We start from the raw sequence: 23,878 nt of genomic DNA, 5'->3' as shown, positions 1-23,878 counted from the left end.
CCCCGCCCCATTTTCCTCAGCGCCGCCTCGTTAAGTCGGGCCGGGTGAGTCTGCAGCCGGCGTTTCGAGTCAGCCCCGGTCGCCCCGCCCGCCCTGCAACAACCCCCCAACCCCTCAGTCGCGCCGCCGGGCCGGAGGTGGAGGAAGAGGCCGCCGCCGTGCTTGCTACTGCTGCTGCCTAACCGGGCCAGGCGGGGGCGGTTGCATGAGGTTGATGCTGCTGTGCTGCACTTGGAGGGAAGAGCCGATGGGAGAGGACGAAGGTGGGTGTCGCCCCCCCCCCGTGCGCCTCGGAGGGGGGGGGGGAGAAAGAGGGAGGGGGAGCGGTCCCTGCAAATCCTCCTCAGGTGACCTTGAGGGGAGGGAGGGGGAACCGAGCTGCCTTGACCCTCGCACGTGAAACTACCCAGCCAGCTCGCGGTGCCTCCCCCCACCACCGCCCCGCGCTCTGCCTTGCGGGTTTTGTGTGCGTGTGGTGTTTTTTTGGAGGGAGGGGGAGAGTGGGGACTTGGCAGGCCCCGTGACGGAGGAATTGCCCTTGGCACGTCGAAAAGGGGACCTTGACGCAATCTCCCCCCCTCTTTCCTTCGCCTACCGTCTATCCCAGTGTTTCCCAACCTGGGCAACTTGCAGATATTAGGACTTCAACTCCCAGAATTCCCCAGCCAGCGAATGCTTGGGAAACACTGGTCTATTCGCACTCATCCTCCCCCCCCCTCCACAAACTAGTTTTAGGGCGCTAAAACCCTGCACAAATAAATAATTTATTATTTATTTATTACTTAGATTTGTATGCCGCCCCTCTCCGAAGAAATTAAATTGCGGGGGGGGGGGGTCCTCTCTGCGAGCCATAGCGTGGCAATAGTAGTTGGGTTGCTTAAAAGTTAAATAAATTACATTGCATTGCATTGTATTAAATTAAAATTAAATTAAATTGCAATAGCCACTTAGATTTATATACATATTCTAAATAATCTAAATATTTAGATTTAGGTTAGTTGGGGGAAAGATCAGAAGCAACGTGTGAAAATATTATTTGACTGAAAGAGTAGTAGATGCTCGGAACAAACGTCCAGCAGACGTGGTTGGTAAATGCACAGTAACTGAATTTAAACATGCCTGGGATAAACATAGATCCATCCTAAGATAAAATACAGGAAATGTATAAGGGCAGGCTAGATGGACCATGAGGTCTTTTTCTGCCGTCAATCTTCTATGTTTCTATACCGCTTCGTGGTGTTTTTACAGCCCCCTCTAAGCGGTTTGCACAGTCAGCGTATTGCCCCCAGCATTCTGGCTCCTCGTTTTACCCAGCAGGTATGGAATGCATTTTTTTCTTTCCATTCAAGCCACGAAATTCCTACTTCGGATACTTTCCAACAACCAAAAAAGAAAAGAAAAGAAAAAATGCAATATATGGGGAAGGACACAAAATAAAAATCTTCTAGAGCTATTGCAACAAGCCTTCCTCATCCCGTGGGTGCTGTCCAGGGTGCTGCTTGATCTTACTCTCCCGATGCCATTTCTCCTACCAAGAGCAAATGACCCTTAGTTAGCTATGGGACAAGATGGGGGAAAAATTCTTGAACCAAGCTGAATTAAGGGGCTCGGTTCTCAGCCCTCTTCTTTTGTTGCATCTTTTCAGCAGGATGTTTTCGTCAGTGTTATAACTTTGGAAATAATTCTCTTGTACTACATTCTTGTACTGGTACTGTAATTTACACCGTAACTTTAAGAGCTAGTTTGAAATGATATTGTTAATAAGATGCAGATCTACAGCAGGACTTGGTTCTTCCCTTCGGTCCTTCTTCATTCTCCCCATCCTTTTTACCCCCATGCTAAAATAGAGGGCTTTGGGAAAGGAATTAATGCAATTTATAGGGGGAGGGAGTGAAGCAATAAGAGGTAACTCTGTACATGCTTTAAGGCACTTTTTTGCTCTTGCGCTAGATGATTTGATCCACCACCAAAACTGGTTTGGAGGTTTTACTTCCCATTTAGGTGACTGGCAAAGAGGAATAGAGAGAGATTCCCTTGTTTCTTCGCAGCTGTCCTTCACCTTCCCATGCTAGAGGGTGAACTGGGGGATAATGCTGCTGTTACAGAAATGGAAAATCAATCATTTTTCACTAGACATTGATCCAAAAGTCAGAAAAGCACCTTCTGCACAAGGTTGTGGCCGTGAAACCCTTTGGGACTGGCAAAATTTACTCTTCCCCTCTTGCAGGCAATAGCTCTCATTACACTCCTAAATAAACTAGGAATTTATCTACCTACCTACCTACCATATCTATCTATCTATCTATCTATCTATCTATCTATCTATCTATCTATCTATCTACATCCATCTATCCATCATCCGTCCAATATCTCATTTCACCAAACAAGTGATGATTTTAGATGGCTTACAGCAAGTTACAGCAAATTCTCCTCTTTCTTCTTAAAGGGATGGGGAGGCTAATCATGGCTCTGCTTTGGAGGAAAATACCCTAAGAAGCTCGAAGCTGCAGGCTCAGCTCAAGGTTTTTGGTGGATAAAACGTTTTACATGCTCTCAGAGGCACTCTGCCTTTGCATTAGATTTCTATTCTATAGTTTGGCAAAGGCTGTCTCAAAAGAATTGAATGTTTAGGGTTAATCCAAGAGCCTGGGAAGTTGAGAGGGAAAAAGGACCAACACGTGCACTTTTTAACTTTTAATAGCTCAGTCTGTTGCCAGAATCCAGAGCTATGCTGCTCCAGCTGAGTTGTCTCTCTAGGCTGCAGAAAATCACCTCTATTTCTCCTTTTGTGTTCCCCAGGAAGTGACCTGCCAATATGTGCCAGTTGCAATCACAGCATCTACGACGGTCAGTACTTGCAAGCCCTGAACGCCGATTGGCATACCAGCTGTTTCAGGTAGGGGGGTCTTTGTGATGGCTGCAGCCTGCCGGATCTAGAACAGGGCTGTCAAAATGGCGGCCTGCAGGCCAGATGCGTCACATGTAGGCCACGCCCACCCCAGCTCCACAAAGGGGGGGAATGTTGCAATACATCATATGACGCGATCGAGTTTGACACCTGTGATCTAGAGGGAAGGTTTTGCTGCAAAAGTTTTATCTCCTTGGCTATGAGTCCAAAGGAAGGAGGGCATGTAGAGATCCATACTAATGTCAGAACTGCCTCTGGATCATTCTATGACATGATAGATTGTGTAAAGTGAGAAAAAGTACCCAGGTTGATAGGCTGCATGGGTCCTGGTTAGTTTTTTGAGTAATAACAGTTCTTCTTTATTTGTCGGCTGTAAGAACTCCAACTGATTTACAGGGAAGAGGGACATTTTTCATTTTATTTTATTGGAAATATGATTGAGCAGATAACAGCTGGGTCAGATCCGTCCAGTGAGGCAACTGATCAAAATCTGATTCCCCAGTTGTCAAATTACTATTATCACACCAGTGAACCAAATAGGCTGGTTCACACAACATGCTAAACAACACGCAAGCAAGAAGCAAGCAAGCAATTATCCTGGTGCCAATAAATCTCTATAAATTGGCCTAATATCTATTAAAGCCAATGGTGGGTTGCTACCAGTTCAGACCGGTTCAGGCAAACTGGTTGTTACAGTACATGAAGCCCACCTTCAATTAAAATCATTCTAAATCGATGATCACCATCATTTCTTGCAGCAGTTTCTTCGTTTTACCATGATGGGAAGAGGGATCAGTACTGTTGACCTGAGTTGTGTTAATTGATTGTTCAGTTACTTAGAATTACAGTCCCAGCAATGTCATCCAACCCTGGATTAAATATTAGCCGTGATATGTTTTAGCAGAAAAAGTGCAATTCTGCTTTTTTTTCCCTGGGAAATAAGGGAAAGTATATTCATGACATCCTAGGTATCGGCCAATCAATGCTTTGCTCAAGCTGAACTGCATTTCAGACAAGCACAGCTGCTGCTCCAGGCCTTGTGGATGGGAGAGAAATGCTTTTGTCATGTTAAACACTGTATTTTAAAGCCTGCATGTTAAAGACTGTCCAGTTATATTCTATGCTCAAAACCTAACAAAATGTTCCAGTACTTTGGCCCTCCCTGGTAAATCCTGGATGCTTCTTTGTTGGATGCAACTTACTCAAAGAAGCACCTCAACGTATGGCATAATATTAAACTTAAGCTAGGCAGAAAAGATGCCACAGACTAGAAATAACAAGCAGATAGTATTTGGGTTTGTGTTATGCAACTTTGCCAGCCATGTTGGCAGGCTTTTGCATTGCTCACCGCAGTAAAAGACATCCCATAGTGTCAGCTTTTGGAAGGGTGCCAATAAATTTGAATTAGAAAGTACCCTTGCTTTGAAAATTTCCTTAGTCTTACAAGAAATTAACTTCCACGCACCATTGTTCCATCTGAACAAGGAGGTTAGAGAGCTTCCCGCTTTTGTAAATGGCTGGTGACATCTGCGTGACATGTTTAACTGGTTATCTCAGAGTGTTGTGCAAATATTTCTGGACCAGAATCAAACCCGGAATAAATACCTTTGTACAACCTTGCCTTGGGTTGGATTCACGTTGTGCAAATTTAATTTAATCGAATGTATTTCTCTGCTGCCCAATTCCCGAAGGACTCTGGGCAGCTTACAACAAGGATATAGAAAATACATTTTAAAACATCATAAAAGATTTTAAAAATCACATACATGCATATCATTCAGGCCAGATCTCACAAATTGAGAGATCAATGGCCCTAAGCCTGCCAGAAAAGCCAGGTCTTCAATGCTGTTCTTCAATGAAGAACAGAAAATTAAGTAGCACTATAACATCTGGCTGGCCACTAGATGACAGTAAAGGCAATTTTTTTTTATTTGTTTGTTGCCTTCCAGTGGTTATCTTCCTGCCTGCACCCTTGTTCTGAGGAGCCCTAAACGGAATCTCCCTTTTGACCTTGGGATGTAGAAATGGAAGTTTAAAGCAGTCAGTGGGTGGAGGGAGGGAAGAACAGGGCTATTTTTTTCTTTACTTTTTCCTCCTAAAGGCAAAGGATTTTCCCCTCTGTGCCATCCCCTGCTAGCTTCAGCCCTGATTTATCACTGGGGAGGGGGTGTTAGTTTAAAAAGATGTTGAGAGGTATAGCTGCACTGGCACCTGGGATGCCAGCCAAAAAGCTGCTTCCTACTGCAGGGGTCTCCAACCTTGGCAACTTTAAGACTTGAGGACTTCAGACAATGAAAATTAAAGATAAAAAAGACTCTGAATACTATAATGTATGGGATAAACTTTATGATTGGCTAGAAAATGAATATGTATAGAAGACAAGTAACTTTGATTAAATTGGAGGAAAATAGAATAGAATAGAATTCTTTATTGGCCCAGTGTGATTGGACACACGCGGAATTTGTCTTTGTTGCATATGCTCTCAGTGCACATTAAAAAAAAGATGCATTTGTCAAGAATCATGAGGTACAACACTTAATGATTGTCATAGGGGTCAAATAAGCATTAAGGATACAAGCAACACATTACAGACATACAGTCATAAGTGGGAGGAGATGGGGAATAGGAATGATGAGAAAAATTAGTAGTAATAGTAGTGCAGACTTAGTAAATAGTTTGACAGTGTTGAGGGAATTATCTGTTTAGCAGAATGATGGCATTTAGGAAAAAACTGTTATTGTGTCTAGTTGTATTGGTGTGAGGTGATAGATCCAGGTGACAAAATTAAATAGTTGAGGAGGCAGCATTAAGATAGCAGTTAATATAGCTAGGAAAATATAAGAAATAAGCATAGATAATGGATACTGGAGGGGGGGGGAACGAGTTTAAGAGAAGCACCAATAATTAATGAGATTAGGGACATGACTTACCTGTCTGTTAACTATAGGATGGATGGTGTATAGATACACTCAGGGAAAGGTTAAGATGGAGAAAAGGAAGTAAAGAAGGAAGGGAAGAAGGGGAGAGGAGGAAAGTAGGAAAAGGGGAAAGAAGAAGAAAGAAAGTAGAGGGAAGAAAGAGAGACAGAGGGAAGACAGTGATTGATATGACATAAAGGGAAAAACAGGCAGGTAATTAAAGTATAAATTAAGATATTGCTTTATGTATTATCAAATAGAAGTGTATAACTGTGTATTTTGTTAAGAATTCAGGTATATGTATGGATGTATTGTGGAGAAAAACAATAAAAACTTTTTTAAAAAGACTCATGGACTTCAGCTAGCTGAGGAATTCTGGGAGTTGAAGTCCACAAGTCTTAAAGTTGCCAAAGTTGGAGACCCCCTGTCCTATTGCATTGAAGAAGTGGCTCTTTTCATTCATCATGTGCCACTGGATCACTTCTTGCAGGAAAAGCAGCAGCAGGCTCGATCTGCTCTTTTGTGAATACAAAATCAGGTGGGGGGGTTTTCTCCCTATTGAGTATATTGTACAAACCCAGCCTATTTGTTCACAGTCAATAACTTGTGTGAATTACCCCTCCAGAAAATTGATCAGATTAAATGAGTTGCATAACTGAGTCACACAACAGAATCCCTTTAACTCAGAAGTATGTCTTAGTTTCAATGGAATTGATTTTCGGATATCCACTCTTTAAACTACGAACTGAAATGTCTGCAAATTAATTGGAGGAACTGGTTAATTTTAAAGCAGGAGTCATGTTTTAAGAACTGAACCAGGCACACTTTTGCTGCCTGTGGCATGTAAAATGATTTAGGAAGAATATACTGCTCAAAAAATAAAGGGAACACTTAAACCACACAATAAAACTCCAAGTAAATCAAACTTCTGTGAAATCAAACTGTCCACTTAGGAAGCAACACTGATTGAAAATCAATTTCACATGTCGTCAGCACATTCAACTTTGTACAGAACAAAGTATTCAATGAGAACATTTCATTCATTCAGATCTAGGATGTGTTCTTTGAGTGTTCCCTTTATTTTTTTGAGCAGTGTATATTCTCCATTGCAACTAAGAGGTAGTCTTTTTTCAATTATGAACCATTCTATTTCTATTTGTTTGGATTTCTACACTGCCCATTTCCGCACACTCAGGGAGACCTCACCTACAAAAAGATATTGACAAAATTGAACGGGTCCAAAGACGGGCTACAAGAATGGTGGAAGGTCTTAAGCATAAAACATATCAGGAAAGACTTCATGAACTCAATCTGTATAGTCTGGAGGACAGAAGGAAAAGGGGGGACATGATCGAAACATTTAAATATATTAAAGGGTTAAATAAGGTCCAGGAGGGAAGTGTTTTTAATAGGAAAGTGAACACAAGAACAAGGGGACACAATCTGAAGTTAGTTGGGGGAAAGATCAAAAGCAACATGAGAAAATATTATTTTACTGAAAGAGTAGTAGATCCTTGGAACAAACTTCCAGCAGACGTGGTAGATAAATCCACAGTAACTGAATTTAAACATGCCTGGGATAAACATATATCCATCCTAAGATAAAATACAGAAAATAGTATAAGGGCAGACTAGATGGACAATGAGGTCTTTTTCTGCCGTCAGACTTCTATGTTTCTATGTTTACAAAAATAGGAATAAAATACAAGAAGAGAAATCCAAAGAAAGAAACCCAAACATAAAATTAATGCTAAAACCCCAAGAATTATCTACATTACATCTCCCTTTATCACACCTTTCAAAATAGGTGTGAGATTTTGTATAGTATCAAACAAGAGAGGTTTCCTCCCCAAAGGCTGATGTGTGAATTTCATTCGAATCCCTAGACTCCAAATGCAATTTAACTCTATCACAGGTAGTGGCAATGGATAGAAGAACCACCAATGAAGGAGAGGTTCCTTCCTATCTTCTGCCTGTCCTGAATAAAAGAACTGTGCTGGCTGCTGTATGCAAACTTGTAAACTCCAAGCTTTGGAGAAGAGCCTTCATGCTTTAGGATGGAGCTCCTCAAACTTGGCAACTTTAGGACTTGTGGATTTCAACTCCCAGCTGTGCTGGCTGGAGAATTCTGGGAGTTGAAGTCCCAAGTCTTAAAGTTGCTAAGTTTGAAAACCTCTTTAGGAAGTCAATATTTGAGAGAGCACCTCTCCAGGAAAGACTAATCTCAGCCCTGAAATCTACACGGCTCCAAGATTAAGAGAAGTACATTGATATGCAGGACATTTTTTAAAATTTATTTATTCTTTGTCCAATATACAATACATATGGAAGAGAATAGACATTAAGTAATATATATAAAGATAGAAAGTAAAAAAGAAGAGAAGTAGATGGGAGGGAGAGAATATATATGATATAAGAGATAAGGAGTGAATATATAAGTATATATGAGATATATATATAATATATATGTAGATTGTTCTGAGTTCGGGTTTTGCCTCGTGTAATATTTTGAGTGTCAATGCGACGTTTCGGTGAAATCACATTCACCATCATCAGGCTGAAGTTGTAAGCTTCATGCTGCTGTAAATATAGTTAGTTTGCAATGCCATTTGTTCCTTATATATAGTGGTGGGGGTGGAGATTTGATTTGAATGTAGCAAATAGATTGGGTGGCTATCTATATATATATATAGATAAGGAGAGAATATATATGATATATGAGATAAGGAAAGACAATTGGATAGGGGACGATAGGCACATCAGTGCACTTATATACGCCCCTTACTGGCCTCTTAGGAACCTGGAGAGGCCAGTAAGACATGGCCCTGATTGCTCTGGCTACCTTTGCAAGGCCATACCAGGCCTGTCATTCTCAACTTTTCAGCATAAAAGAAGCCTCTGGCTTTTGACTCTGGTGTTCAGCATGTAACATCTAGCATTTAACTCTGTCTTTTGTCCCTTCAGTGCTCCGCATGGCTTCATTGACACAATATCTTGACCTGCTTACTCAAGCCACTCATTTAGAGGGTGCATGTAATGCAGTGAATCATAAAATTTTGTCACTTGCGTTACTGTAGCATATTAGCCCACCATGTTCAAAACTAAACAAGGTATTAGATCTTGAACAGCTCCAGCTAACTAAACATGCTTTTCGGAACATAACTTAGTGATATCATTGGAAAGATTACTGTGTGTTGTACAGGAAGTTGTTATTTATTTTTGTCTTGCCTTTTATGAGGCTTGTAGCCTGCCCTAAGATCTAGGCTATAAATATTAAAAATAAGTACCGTATTTTTCAGAGTATAAGGCGCACTTGAGTATAAGACATACCTTAGTTTTAGGGGAAGAAAATAGGGAGAAAAAAAATCTACCCACTGGGTATTCCATCTGGCTAGCATCCAAAGTCTGTTCAACTTCAGCACATTATTTTATCCCCTGGTTAGGGCTGAAAAAAACCTTTTCCAGAGGGAGTAGGAATGAAAACAACCCTGCAAAGACTTAGGGCTGGAAAAATTACTTTGGATGGAGTAGGAATTAAAAAATGCTGCAAGCTGTGAAGATTGTTAGCACTTTGTTAGGGCTGGAAAAACCTTTTTCAGAAGTAGGAATGAAAACAACCTGCAAAGGCTTAGGGATGGAAAAATTACTTTTTTAGGGAGTAGGAATTTAAAAATGCTGAAAGCTGGGAAGATTGTTAGCAGTTTGTTAGGGCTGAAAAAACCTTTTCCGGAGGGAGTAGGAATGAAAACAACCCTGCAAAGACTTAAGGCTGGAAAAATTACTTTGGAGGGAGTAGGAATTTTAAAAATGATGCAAGCGGGGAAGATTGCTAGCACCTTGTTAGGGCTGAAAAAGCCTTTTTCAGAGGGAGTAGGAATGAGAATAAGCCTGCAAAGACTTAGGGCTGGAAAATAACTTCTTCGGAGGGAGTAGGAAGATCCTTAGCACCTCATTTGGGCTGGGGGGAAAAACTTCGGGAAAGCTACATTCAGAATATTTATTTTATTTATTTATTTATTATTTAGATTTGTATGCCGCCCCTCTCCGCAGACTCGGGGCGGCTCACAACAAGTGAAAAAACAATCTACAACAAATCTAAATTATTGTTTAAAAATATTTAAAAGACCCCATATTCTAAACACACATACATACAAACATACCATTCATAAATTGTATCTGCCCGGGGGAGATGTTTCAGTTCCTCCATGCCTGACGACACAGGTGGGTCTTAAGGAGTTTACGAAAGGCAAGGAGAGTAGGGGCAGTTCTAATCTCCGGAGGGAGTTGATTCCAGAGGTCTGGGGCCGCCACAGAGAAGGCTCTTCCCCTGGGGCCCGCCAACCGACATTGTTTAGTTGACGGGACCCGGAGAAGGCCCACTCTGTGGGACCTAATCGGTCGCTGGGATTCGTGTGGCAGGAGGCGGTCTCGGAGATATTCTGGTCCAGTGCCATGAAGGGCTTTAAAGGTCATAACCAACACTTTGAATTGTGACCGGAAGTTGATCGGCAACCAATGCAGACTGCGGAGTGTTGGTGAAACATGGGCATACCTAGGTAAGCCCATGACTGCTCTCGCAGCTGCATTCTGCACGATCTGAAGTTTCCGAACACTTTGGAACCCTCCAAAGGTGCGTCTTATACTCCAAAATATAGGATAGCTGTGTTTCCTTGTTTGTGTGTGGGGGGGGGGGGGGGAGCGTGTAGAGCGTACTCTTCTGTTTCTTGATTTCTGCTCTGTCCTTCCTTTTGCATCCCCCACCCAATCCCTCCTTCCTTCCTCTTTCACATGGCTGGGGCTGAGCAACTACTAATAGCACTAGCAGCAGCTGGTTAACACAAAGAGTTGGCTCGCCTGCTACGCATTAGCTGGGGGACCTCCTGTGTCCTCTGGCTTGCCGTTCTTTGCTTGTTCAGCACTAAGCCGAGTCCCAGAGTCCCAAGCTAATCTGCTTGAGGCCCGTCTCCTTTCTGTCATCTGGCCGGAAATAAAACAAACCACTCTCTCACACCCACACTCAGGAGAACGCAGCTCAAGGGAGGATGCAGGCGGAATGGAAGGGGTGTGTGTGTGGTGTATGGAGAAGCTGAGTGAGTGTTGTGGATGGATAACATTATGTGTCAACATGTGCTCGTGATATTCCCATAGCCCAGACTGCTGGTTTGGTGGTTGAAAAGGCACCGAGGAAGCCAAAATGGTAGTGTTGTCGATTGATAGACAAGGGCTCCTGAGCTGGGTCAGGCAGCGTTCCATGGAGCCGTCAGTGAGGTTTCAACAGCTGGACTTGCACTGTTGCGCTGCATTGGTGGGTTGGGCGCCCAGAGGGAAAGTTTGTGCAGAGAAGGCGTGCACGCAAAGGAAGTTCTATCCCACTGTGTGATTACAAGACGGCTTCCTCCCTCCTGGTAGTTAGATAGCAGAACGGACGCCTGAGTCAGAGCAGTGGGTTCCTATCAAGGGGACCAGTGCTACTGAAACTGTCACTCCCTTGCCTCTTTGGAGCGGGGCTGGACAATTGGAGGGTTCCAAAGGGTGCTGCAGAATCCCAAGCCCTTTGGAGGCAAGGACTGGCATGCCCTTGGTCCCTCTTTAAGCGCCATCCGTAGACACAGGTGACCAGAAGGAAACCCTGCCAGCCATGCTGACCACTGTGCTGAAACGCAATCGCCTCCGGATTGCAAGAGCCAAGTAAGTTACATTCGGCGTTTGTTCTTTCTGAGTGACTTGAGTTCTGTGAGCCAAAAGGTTTTAGCAGGTTTGTGTATCAGAGAATGAAAAAGCCAGTTTTCTTTTTTAAATTCGGGTATACATTTTTTTTATTTTTTCCACCGTAAAATAAAACAATGTATAGTTATAAACACAACAACAATGCTTAAAATCAATCATATATAAACTTTTCTTATTACTCACTCAATGGAGGCTCTTATCTCTCCTCATCTAAGAATTTCTATTAATTTTATACAACATTGTCAATTCTTAAAAATCTAAATAAAAATTCTTCCTCTCCCTGTTACTATAAAAAGTTAGATTACATCAATGGAAACAATAATACACACACACACACACAGTAAGGGTATGGCTAGCTGATGAGGCTAGAACAAGGCTGAAATAGTGCTATCCTAGTCTCCCTTAATTTTAAAAATTCAGCAAAAACATGTGATACATACATACATACATATATATATATATACACACACATATATACATATACAGTGTGTATATATCTTTAAAAAAAGAAACCATCCATATTTTTAATTTAAAGTAAGGCAAAGCCATGTCTGCAAAGAGTTGGGGTGTACAACGGCTTTCATTTCTGTTCGGATCATTTGTTACCATGCTCCCAGGGCTCTGTGGGCAGATCAAAGGGGTTTTGCAGTTGATGATGAAGTTTCCAGCCCGCAGCCGAAAGACAGCAAAAGTTCACGTCCGTGTGCAAGAGAAGGCCATATTTTATTACCCCCACAATGAAGGGAGGGCTAGATCTCCTGCGTCAATGCTGCTTTGTATTTATTTGCTTTGTTATGCTGTGCATAACTTTTTGCTCAAGGAGCTCATTAATCAAATCTACAGTTCTCTGCCCCAAGGATCTCACAAATTACGCTTGACAGTGAGCAAAATGGAAGGGTGGAAAAGATGAAAGGGTGGCAACAGCAAACGATGGCAGTGCCCTGCACTTAATTTTAACTTCAGATAGGGGCAAGAATAAAAGAGCAAAGAAGAGCGCTTTATAGGAACCATGACTTCATTTGAAATAGGAGACAGAAGACCCTTGCAAGCACAACATTCTTGAATTTGCGGTCATCTGTTCTCCATATCTTTGACAAAATGCATGGCTTGCTTGTCATGCAGCCATGGTTTCTGGCATCACTTACTTTAAAAAAAAAGACAGAAGAAGTTAGTATTACCAAAAAAACATATCCTTACATATCTTGAACTCAATCTGTATAGTCTGGAGGACAGAAGGAAAAGGGGGGACATGATCGAAACATTTAAATATGTTAAAGGGTTAAATAAGGTCCAGGAGGGAAGTGTTTTTAATAGGAAAGTGAACACAAGAACAAGGGGACACAATCTGAAGTTAGTTGGGGGAAAAATCAAAAGCAACATGAGAAAATATGATTTTACTGAAAGAGTAGTAGATCCTTGGAACAAACTTCCAGCAGACGTGGTTGGTAAATCCACAGTAACTGAATTTAAACATGCCTGGGATAAACATAGATCCATCCTAAGATAAAATACAGAAAATAGTATAAGGGCAGACTAGATGGATCATGAGGTCTTTTCCTGCCGTCAGTCTTCTATGTTTCTATATATGGTGCGTAAAGATCCATTGGGGAGCCTTGTGTGTTTCCACCAGCTGTGGCACAAACTTCTTCCCTGGCAGGCAGGATCTTGTTAAATCCTCTTGGTTGGATCCTTTTAATCTTATGGCAAAGCCATCAGTTGGAGACCATGAGTTCTAGCTGTGCCTAAGGCATGAAAGGCAGCTGGGTGATTTTGGGTCAGTCACTTTCTGTCGGCCCAGTCTGCCTCACAGGGCTGTTGTCGGGAAAATAGGAGGAAGGAGTATTAGCCACAGTGGAGCAGTGGCTAGAATACAGTACTGCAGGCTGCTTTTCTGCTGACTGCTGGTTGCCTGCAATTTGGCAGTTCGAACTTCACCAGGCTCCAGGTTGACTCAGCCTTCCATCCTTCCGAGGTGGATAAAATCAGTTAGAGAAATGAGAAGGAAATTTTTACATAAGTGGTATTATACACCAACACAACTTGCATATTTTCAGAAGAAGGGGAAGGGCACCTGTTGGCATGGATGCCAAAAGAGAGGAGTTTTTATGCATATGTTCTGAGAGTGTTCAGTAGTACAGAAACATAGAAACATAGAAGTCTGACGGCAGAAAAAGACCTCATGGTCCATCTAGTCTGCCCTTATACTATTTTCTGTATTTTATCTTAGGATGGATATACAGTATGTTTATCCCAGGCATGTTTAAATTCAGTTACTGTGGATTTATCTACCACGTCTGCTGGAAGTTTGTTCCAAGGATCTACTACTCTTTCAGTAAAATAATATTTTCTCATGTTGCTTTTGATCTTTCCCCCAACTAACTTCAGATTGTGTCCCCTTATTCTTGTGTTCACTTTCCTATTAGAAATTTTGGAAAGAAGTGAAAGATGAAATGAACAGAATGTTAAATATTAACTGGACAATCACAAAAGAAATGGCAGTACTAGTAAAAAAGGGAGATTTAAGAGAATTTAGAGAAATAAAAGTAGCAGCATTGGAAAGCGCTCAAGCAGTAATTGTATTGGGTTGGAAAGAAGCAGCAAAATGGACGATACAGAACTGGTATCGGTACATGGTGGACCACATTCACTTTGAAATTATGGAGGTAAGGATGAACATGTACAATGAAAATAAATTGAAGAAACTGATGGATCGATGGGACATGGTGAGAGGTTATATGACAAGTAGTACAGTATTTGTGATCTAGGCATAAAGAATAAATTAGTATCACTCTTTGATATGTAAATAAAATGCAGATCCAGGCTTAGAAGAATGTCAAAGATGTTTGTACAGACCCTCCAAATTGGTGGTGGGGTATGTATGTTGTTAGGTGGTGGGCGCACCTTCACAGGGCACTGTTTTATGTTGTATGATGTGCAGTCTGTGTGTGTAACATTTAAAAAACCAATAAAAATATATTTTTAAAAAAAGATAAAATGAGGACCCAGTTAATGGGGGGGGGCAGTATGCTGACTCTGTAAACCACTTAGAGAGGACTGTAAAAGCACTATTAAGCAGTATATAAGTCTAAGTTCTATTACCATTGCTACTAGGTAAGTTCGTCACCTTGAGTTATTATAGGATACAAAAAATCTAAATACCGCTCTCTTTTTCAGTTCTAGTTGAGGCTGCAATAATTATAGCAATAGCAATAACACTTAGACTTATAAGGGAGACATGATAGCAGTGTTCCAACATCTCAGGGGTTGCCACAAAGATGAGGGAGTCAAACTATTCTCCAAAGCACCTGAGGGTAGAACAAGCAGCAGTGGGTGGAAATGAATCAAGGAGAGAAGCAACTTAGAACTAAGGCGAAATTTCCTGATAATTAGAACAATTAATCAGTGGAACAGCTTGCCTCCAGAAGTGGTGAATGCTCCAACACTGGAAGTTTTTAAGAAGATGTTGGATAACCATTTGTCTGAAATAGTACAGTGGAACCCCGACATAAGAGCTGCTCTACTTAAGAGCAACTCGAGATAAGAGCTGGGAGGGGAGAGATATTTTTGTTCTACTTACAAGCCCAAATTCGAGATACAAGCGCCAAGGAGATGTCTCCTGAAGCCAAACGCTAACTTCCGCGTTCGGCTTCAGGAGACAGCTGCGAAGCGGCGCGCGTGTTTTAAAAGGTTGCAGCCGGCCTGGGGGGCTCGGGGGGGTGCTTGCAGCTTTCTTTCTTGCTCTTTTTCTTTCTCTCTTTTACCTTCCCTTCTATTTCTTCTTTTCTTTCTCCTTCCCACCTTCTTCCCTCCCTCCCTCCCTTCACTCATTCCTCTCTTACTCTCCCCTTTCATAAGTTTCCTTGCTTCCTTCCTCTGTTCCTGTCCCTTCCCCCTTTCTTTCTTTCTTTCTTTCTTTCTTTCTTTCTTTCTTTCTTGCTCTTTTTCTTTCTCTTTTACCTTCCCTTCCTCTATTTCTTCTTTTCTTTCTCCTTCCCACCTTCTTCCCTCCCTCCCTCCCTTCACTCATTCCTCTCTTACTCTCCCCTTTCATAAGTTTCCTTGCTTCCTTCCTCTGTTCCTGTCCCTTCCCTCTTTCCTTCCTTCCTTCCACCCTCCGTCCATTCATTCACCCATTCCTCTCTTGATCGCTTAAAGCCGGTCCCTGGTGCAAAAAGGGTTGGGGACCTCTGTCCTACAGGATTGGGTGGCAGAGAAGTTGAACATATGTAAATTTAAAAGTTTAAGAAAGTTTACAAGTTAAGTGAAAGAAACTTCATTATTCATTTATATGTACATGTACATTTCTTCATTAAAAACATGTCTTTCTGCATAATTTAGACTAACTTTGTGAGTTTTTTGAGGGCTGGAACCAATTAAAATTATTTACATTAATTCCTATGGGGAAAAGTCGTTCGAGATAAGAGCTGCTCGACTTAAGAGCCCAGGTCCGGAACGAATTAAACTCGTATCTCGAGGTACCACTGTATAGGATTTCCTGCTTAAGCAGGGAGTTTGACTAGAAGACCTCCAAGACCCCTTATAACTCTGTTGTTGTTGCTGCTGTTGTTTATATACCACTTCCTAGTGCTTTACAGCCTTCTCTAAGTGGTTTAAAGAGTCTGCCTATTGCCCCAGCAATCTGGGTCCTCATTTTACCCACCACGGAAGGAAGGAAGGCCAAGTCAACCTTGAGCCACATATTATTCTTGATCTGACCTTGGATTTTCTTTCCCAGGAGGGGGTGGGGAGGCTGCCACCCATAGAAGCAGGGGACATAAGTGTAGGAGAGGGCAGAACCAGCAACTGGACTCCAGAGATAGTTATATGTCTGAGAAGCCATGTAGGGAGAGCATCTTGCCTTAAATTTGATTACTACAGTTGGAAGGGACCTCATAGATCATTTAGTCCAACCCCCTGCTCAAGCAGGAGTCCCTATAGACAAATGGCCATCCAATCTTCTCTTGAAAGTCTCACGTGTTGGAGCTCTCACAACCTCTGCAGACAAGCTGTTCCACTGGTTGATCGCTCTGATGGTCAGAAAGTTCCTCCTTGTTTCCAGGTTGAATCTCTCCTTGTTCATTCCATCCATTAGCCTGCCTTCCTTGTTCTTCGGATCAGGATTATTTTGTAAAGCTAGTGTTATAGCCATGATAATTAGAAAAACAAATGCAACTTCAAAAATTACATTTTTTTAACTGGGAGGAGTTTAAGATGGGCTGTTGTTTGACTTGTGGGCTTTTCTGGAGCTATTAGGTGGAAAGAGTATCTTGGTTCAAGAGATAAATCTATTAGCACAATTACCTGCAGACATTGGAAGCAGAATACTGGGTTACAGCATTGAATGAAACAGTAAGGATGTGGTTCTGGTATTTCCTTGTGGTCTTGCAATTTCCTTCTGTGCTCATGCGAACGAGTCAGGATTGTTTAGCATGCTTGGTTGTGGCTCTTAGGAAACAAAAATTGGCTAACTGTGTCAGTAATCTATTGGCAAATTTAAGACTTGTGGACTCCAATTCCCAGAATTCCTCAGCCAGCAAAGCTGGCAAGAGAGCTCTTAAGCAAAGCTGGCTGAGGAATTCTGGGAATTGAAGTCCACAAGTCTTAAAGTTGCCAAGATTGGAGACCCCTGAAATTCTGTCCCATTGCTGTGTTCGCACAGCACACTTAAACCAGGTCATTCAACAACTCAGTTTTCAGAGGTTCTCACAATAAGAGACACAAACGATTAAAAAAAAACCATAAACAGATAAAGGAGGCTTATGCAGTGCAAAGAGTCCTTCTCATAGTAATAATGAAAATATACAGTAAATATACAGTACTCTCCCTGAGAGCTCTTGAGGCCATTCCAACCTCTTTTTCCAAAGAATGTCAATGGAAAAATTTCAATGGAAAAAAAAATTCCATTGAAGCTCTTCCAACCCCGCCTCCATCCTGTCAGAACTAATCCCTCCATAGCCCCCACCATCATCTCAGAACTGATGAAGCTTCTTGGAGGAAAAGTGAAATGACTTCTTCTTCCTCAAGGAAAAGAGGGGGGGGGGGGGAACCCAGTCCAGTTGCTTTTTGAAAAAGCAACTTTGATACAGGAAACCCCTTCGTGTGGTATGCAAATGCAAGTTTCTACTCTTTATTTGACCTCTTAAGAGTGTTGTGGAAACACATCCAGCATACAGGATAGATAGATAGATAGATAGATAGATAGATAGATAGATAGATAGATAGATAGATAGATAGATAGATAGATAGATTGATATTTGTCCAATATGTATAGGATAGCAGTAGTTTGTATAAACATAACATAAGTAAAAAGTAACGATAAAAGAGGACAGTATGATAGGGATGGTAGGCACAGTGGTGTGTTTATGCACACCCTTTACAGACCTCTTAGAAACAGGGAGAGGTCGACTATAGATAATCTAAGGTTGGGGGTTTGGGGAAGAAACCACAGACTCAGCTAGTGCATTCCAGGCATTGACCACTCTGTTGCTGAAGTCGTATTTTCTGCAGTCGCGTTTGGAGCAGTTTGAGTTTGAATCTATTACGTGCTCTTGTATTGTTGTGGTTGAAGGTAAAGTAGTCATTAACAGGAAGGACATTTTGGTATATGATTTTATGAACTACATTTAGATCAGATCAGAGGCGACGTACAGTGGTACCTCTACTTACGAATTAAATTCATTCCGTGACCAGGTTCTTAAGCAGAAAAGTTTGTAAGAAGAAGCAATTTTTCCCATAGGAATCAATGTAAAAGCAAATAATGTGTGCGATTGGGGAAACCACAGGGAGGGTGGAGGCCCTGTTTCCTCCCAGGAGATTCCTAGAGAGGCCCCATGGAGGCTTCTCCCCACCTTTTCCGGCCCTGTTTCTTCCCAGGAGATTCCTAGATTCCCCACAGAGGCTTCTCTTTGCCTTTTCCGGTTACAGTTTCGGAGGCTTGGGTTTGTAAGTGGAAAATGGTTCTTGAGAAGAGGCCAAAAAAAGTCTTGAACACCCGGTTCTTATCTAGAAAAGTTTGTAGGTGGAGGCGTTTGTAGGTAGAGGTACCACTGTAGTTGTAAATTGTCTAATCCCAGTATTTCAAGTCTGGTGGAATAAGGTATTTTTTGCGAGCAGAGGAGTGAAGAGATTTTCTCTCTATAGGGGAGTTCTCTCTCTTCAAATTCTCCTTCCCCAGATCTTTAATTGCTCCAGCAGAGACTGCGTTGTGCTTGCCCACAAAGAGTGTAGTCCTGCCAAAGTCTAAGGGAAGCAGCGGCAGCAGCCTGCTTTGAGACGATAGCAGCTGTGCAAGGGTTAAACCGGCAAGCTTCCGGATTGGTTAGCCATCTTCTCTCTAGAGTTTGGGAAGTTCTGCAATGGTGATGTAATGGGGTGCCCCCCCCCACCAGTGATGTCATTGCTACTTGACATTCCCCGCCTGCTTCCAGAAAGGTGGGTGGGCAGGAAAGAAAGGAGGGGAGCGAGTAACAGATGAAAGCCGGCTGTGGATGAGTATCTTCGGAAAGCTTTAGACTGTGCTAAAATATTTAACAATTTAGGGGGAGGTCTTCTACGCTCCAGTCTGGGTTTTCTTTTTTCCCCCTATTGCTGACGCAGAGCTAGAGGGGGACATTTTGCTTCCGCTCAAGAAAGCCTCATCAAGAAAGTAGCATTTTGATTGTGAGAGGCTTACTCACATCTGAAAGGGCACACTTGCCTTTTCGTCTGCTTTGTCTAAACCCTCCTGTCTAACCAAGATTTCCAGACTATCATAGTGGCTATGCTGTAATCACTCTGTCACGTAGAGCTACTTAAATCCTAAAACCTTTTTGGTACTTATCCAAGCCAGGATGCAAGCTGATCCATAGAGATCCTGGAGTGGGGGATCCAGAGGTCTCCAACCTTGGTAACTTTTAAGACTGGTGGACTTCAACTCCCAGAGTGGAAGCCAAGCAAAGCTGACTGAGGAACTCTGGGATTTAAAACCCACGTGTCTTAAAAGTTGCACAGTTGGAGACCCCTGTCCTGGAATGTTTTCCTTGTATGTATCATCCTAGGATACTTCTTAATGGTGTTATGATCCCAGGGAGCAACAGTTATCAGAGTATAAGACACATCTTAGTTTTTGGGGAGGAAAAAAGGGAAAAGAATCTGCTCACCAGATATTCATCTGGCTAGCATCTTTAGTCTGGTCATCTCATGGTTATTTATTTATTTATTTATTTAATTTTATTTTAATTTGATTGACTGATTGATTGATTGATTGATTGATTGGATTTGTATGCCGCCCTTCTCCGAAGACTCAGGGTGGCTAACAACAATATAAAAAGACAATGTAAACAAATCTAATATTAAAAATAATCTTAAAAAACCCAATTTAAAGAACCACTCATACATACAAGCATGCCATGTATAAATTCTATAAGCCTAGGGGGAAGGGAAATTTCAATTCCCCCGTGCCTGACGACAGAGGTGGGTTTTAAGGAGCTTGCGAAAGGCAAGGAGGGTGGGGGCAACTCTGATATCTGGGGGGAACTGGTTCCAGAGGGTCGGGGCCGCCACAGAGAAGGCTCTTCTCCTGGGTCCCGCCAAACGACATTGCTTAGTCGACGGGACCCGGAGAAGGCCAACTCTGTGGGACCTAACCGGTCGCTGGGATTCGTGCGGTTATGGGTGTCGGCATGTACCCTTTTGGCACCTGAGCAAAAAATTTGCCATCACTGCCCTATATTTTACTGAAAGAGTAGTCGATGCTTGGAACAAACTTCCAGCAGACGTGGTTGGTAAATCCACAGTAACGGAATTTAAACATGCCTGGGATAAACATATATCCATCCTAAGATAAAATACAGGAAATAGTATAAGGGCAGACTAGATGGGCCATGAGGTCTTTTTCTGCGGTCAATCTTCTATGTTTCTAAACCATTTCAGACAGTAACTGTCCAGCCTCTGCCCTACAACTTCTGGAGGCAAGCTGTTCCACTGGTTAATTGTCCTCCTCACTGTTAGAAAGTTTCTCCTTATTTCCAGGTTGCTCCTCTCCTCGATTAGTTTCCATCCATTGTTTATTGTCCTGCCTTCTGGTGCTGTGGAGCAGGGATCTCCAACCTTGGGAACTTTAAGCCTGAAGGACTTCAACTCCCAGAATTCTCCAGCCAGCAAAGCTGGCTGGAGAATTCTGGGAGTTGAAGTCCCCCAGGCTTAAAGTTCCCAAGGTTGGAGACCACTGCTTTGGAGAATAAGTTGAAACCCCTGCCCCTTCTTTGTGGCAGCCTCTCAAACACCGGGATACTGCTATCAGGTCATCCCCTAGTCCTTCTTTTCTTTAAACCGGCCATATCCAATTCCTCCAACACCGCAAGCTTTGTGGCGTAAGGTAATCCTTGTCCCTTGAGACCGTCATTGCAGTTGGTTACCTGAAGTGCGCAGGAAGGAAGGGGAGGAACAATTTGATAAACACTATGTAAGTCTCTGGCAGCAGAAAGAACGGAGCAGGCTTTCAACTCAATGCAGAGCCGTGGGTGAATTTTGCGCAGCATCATGCACGCTATTTTCCCAGGGTTTTATTTTAATCAGCCAGCGTGCAAATGTGGGAGGCAGACTGAGACAAGGGGGATCCTGGCTGGTCGTGGAGATTGTGCCTAGAAAAGGGAAAAAAACAAAGCAATAGAGGGAGTTCGCAAACCCAGCCAGCTGCTCCTTCCGATGAGGCTAATATGAAGGATTCCCTTCTTCCTCTAGAGATTTCTAGGAAACTTTCATTTCAAACCTTGGGATTTGCCAACCGTGGGTTGGAGGCACCTAGTGTTTGTCTGGCACATTTTCATTTTCACTGAATCTTGAATTTAAGCCTATAGAAACATAGAAGTCTGACCTCAGAAAAAGACCTCATGGTCCATCTAGTCTGCCCTTATACTATTTCCTGCATTTTATCTTACAATGGATATATGTTTATCCCAGGCATGTTTAAATTCAGTTACTGTGGATTTACCAACCACGTCTGCTGGAAGTTTGTTCCAAGGATCTACTACTCTTTCAGTAAAATAATATTTTCTCACGTTGCTTTTGATCTTTCCCCCAACTAACTTCAGATTGTGTCCCCTTGTTCTTGTGTTCACTTTCCTATTAAAAACACTTCCCTCCTGGACCCTATTTAACCCTTTAACATATTTAAATGTTTCGATCATGTCCCCCCTTTTCCTTCTGTCCTCCAGACTATGCAGATTGAGTTCATGAAGTCTTTCCTGATACGTTTTATGCTTAAGACCTTCCACCATTCTTGTAGCCCGTCTTTGGACCCGTTCAATTTTGTCAATATCTTTTTGTAGGTGAGGTCTCCAGAACTGAACACAGTATTCCAAATGTGGTCTCACCAGCGCTCTATATAGCGGGATCACAATCTCCCTCTTCCTGCTTGTTATACTTCTAGCTATGCAGCCAAGCATCCTACTTGCTTTTCCTACCGCACGACCACACTGCTCACCCATTCTGAGACTGTCAGAAATGGACTTTCGTCATGTGTTCAGAAGATGATGGCCTAGGATTTTGTAACGATGCCTGCATTTATTGGGAAAGGAACCCCATTGAAAACCGGAGCTTATTTACAAGCGAGGTTTTCAGGATTTACATTTTTTTAGTGGTTACATTTTTAATAAGAGCATTGCAAGTGGCATTTTTTCAGGACAACTCTGATAAGAGCCGGGGTGGCACAGTGGTTAGAGTGCAGCACCTCAGGCTACTTCAGCTAACTGCTAGCTCGGTGGTGCAGTGGTTAAGAGTGCAGTACTACAAGCTACTTCTGCTGATCACCAGCTGCCAGTAGTTTGGCAGATCGAATCTCAGTAGGCTCAAGTTTGACTCAGCCTTCCATCCTTCCAAGGTCGGTAAAATGAGGACCCAGATTGTTGGGGGCAATAAGCTGACTCATTGTAAATCGCTTAGAGAGGGTTGTAAAGCACTGTGAAGCGGTATATAAGTCTAAATGCTATTGCTATTGCTATAGCTGTAGTTCAGCAGTTCAAATCTCACAACCGGCTCAAGGTTGACTCAGCCTTCCATCCTTCTGAGGTGGATAAAATGAGAACCTAGATTATTGGGGGGCAATATGCTGGCTCTGTAAACTGCTTTGAGAGGGCTGTAAAAGCAGTATGAAGCGGTATACTGTATAGGTCTAAATGCTATTACTATTTAAACCATTAGAGGACCCAGTTTTTGTTGGCTAGGGAGCTCTGGGACGTGAAGTCCATATACTGTATAGCATATTATAGTTGCTGAGATGGAGAAGCACTGCAAAGAAGTAGGTTGAATATATTATATAGTGATATTCGATAGATAAGTTCACTTTTATTAACTGATTTTATTATTTTTAATTACAATTATATAATTGTCAGAAAGTATTGATAAGTTAGGATTTAAATGTTACTATTATATTTATGCTATTATTGATTAGATAGAGATATTTCATTGATAAGCTGACCTTTCTGTATTGATCTAAACTAGAATTAGTCTTTTTTCTTCTGTATTAAGAAGACTTCTATACTTAGCGGAGCAATTGTAGCTCCTTTACATGTTAAATGTTGTATGTCTTGTCTTGTCTATTTTAAAAAATCAATTAAAAATATTTTTAAAAAAGAAAAGAAAAGCAAGGCATTATGCCTCAATATTGCCAAACAAAGCATGAAGGCAAACATTTGCTTCAAAAGAAATGCATGCACCCAAGATCTTTGGAAACAGCAGGGCATCTCTCTTGATGTGGCACAGTGCTGTATTGCTACATTCAGGGAAGCAGCACCGGAAACATGTTGTGTGAAACAACTAAAGCGGGGGTATCCAATACCAAGCCCATGACCCAATACCAGGCTGTGGCCCTTTTGTATCCATTTATGCATGTGTTCAGATATAGAACTAAAGAGCACTGGACATCAAAACAACTAGACACAAGAACAGGTTTTCCCCCAAATGTCATCACTCTGCTAAACAAATAATTCCCTCCACACTGTCGAAATGTTTACTAAGTCTGCACTACTATTAATCTTCTCATCGTTCCCATCACACATCTCTTCCCACAAATGATTGTGTAACTGTAACTTTGTTGCTTTTATCCTTACAATTTATATTGACTGGTTCTTAATATGATTTGATTGCTTATTTGTACCTGGACTATCATTAAATGTTGCACCTTATGATTCTTGCAAACTTATCTTTTCTTTTATGTACACTGAGAGCATATGCACCAAGACAAATTCCTTGTGTGTCCAATCACACTTGGCCAATACATTTCTATTCTATTCTATTCTATTCTGCTGTGAAAGCAGCGGGTGAGTGTACAAACACAGCTCCATTTGTC

At 42.1% G+C, this 23,878-nt stretch overlaps 1 protein-coding gene across 3 annotated transcripts in view; it reads left to right on the top strand.

Annotated features, from left to right (window-relative positions):
- The first annotated feature begins 48 nt into the window (after positions 1-48).
- Positions 49-23,878, top strand: part of LIMK1 (LIM domain kinase 1) — a 71,608-nt gene continuing 47,778 nt past the window's right edge. The window contains exons 1-2 of one of the 3 annotated variants that reach the window (XR_011557581.1): positions 49-263; positions 2,800-2,896. Coding sequence is in view for 2 of the 3 variants with exons in the window: in XM_070735097.1 (XP_070591198.1) it covers positions 206-263; positions 2,800-2,896 (155 nt within the window). In the remaining variant the exon portion in view is untranslated. Of the gene's footprint in view, positions 264-2,799; positions 2,897-11,265; positions 11,515-23,878 lie in introns of those variants that run through there. The other 2 variants (XM_070735097.1, XM_070735098.1) reach the window with 2 other exon arrangements.

Source organism: Erythrolamprus reginae, chromosome 1, assembly GCF_031021105.1.
Source record: "Erythrolamprus reginae isolate rEryReg1 chromosome 1, rEryReg1.hap1, whole genome shotgun sequence".
NCBI classification, from domain to species: Eukaryota; Metazoa; Chordata; class Lepidosauria; order Squamata; family Dipsadidae; genus Erythrolamprus; species Erythrolamprus reginae.
Note: the sequence above shows the minus strand (reverse complement) of the source record. Positions and strands in the feature narration are given on the sequence as shown.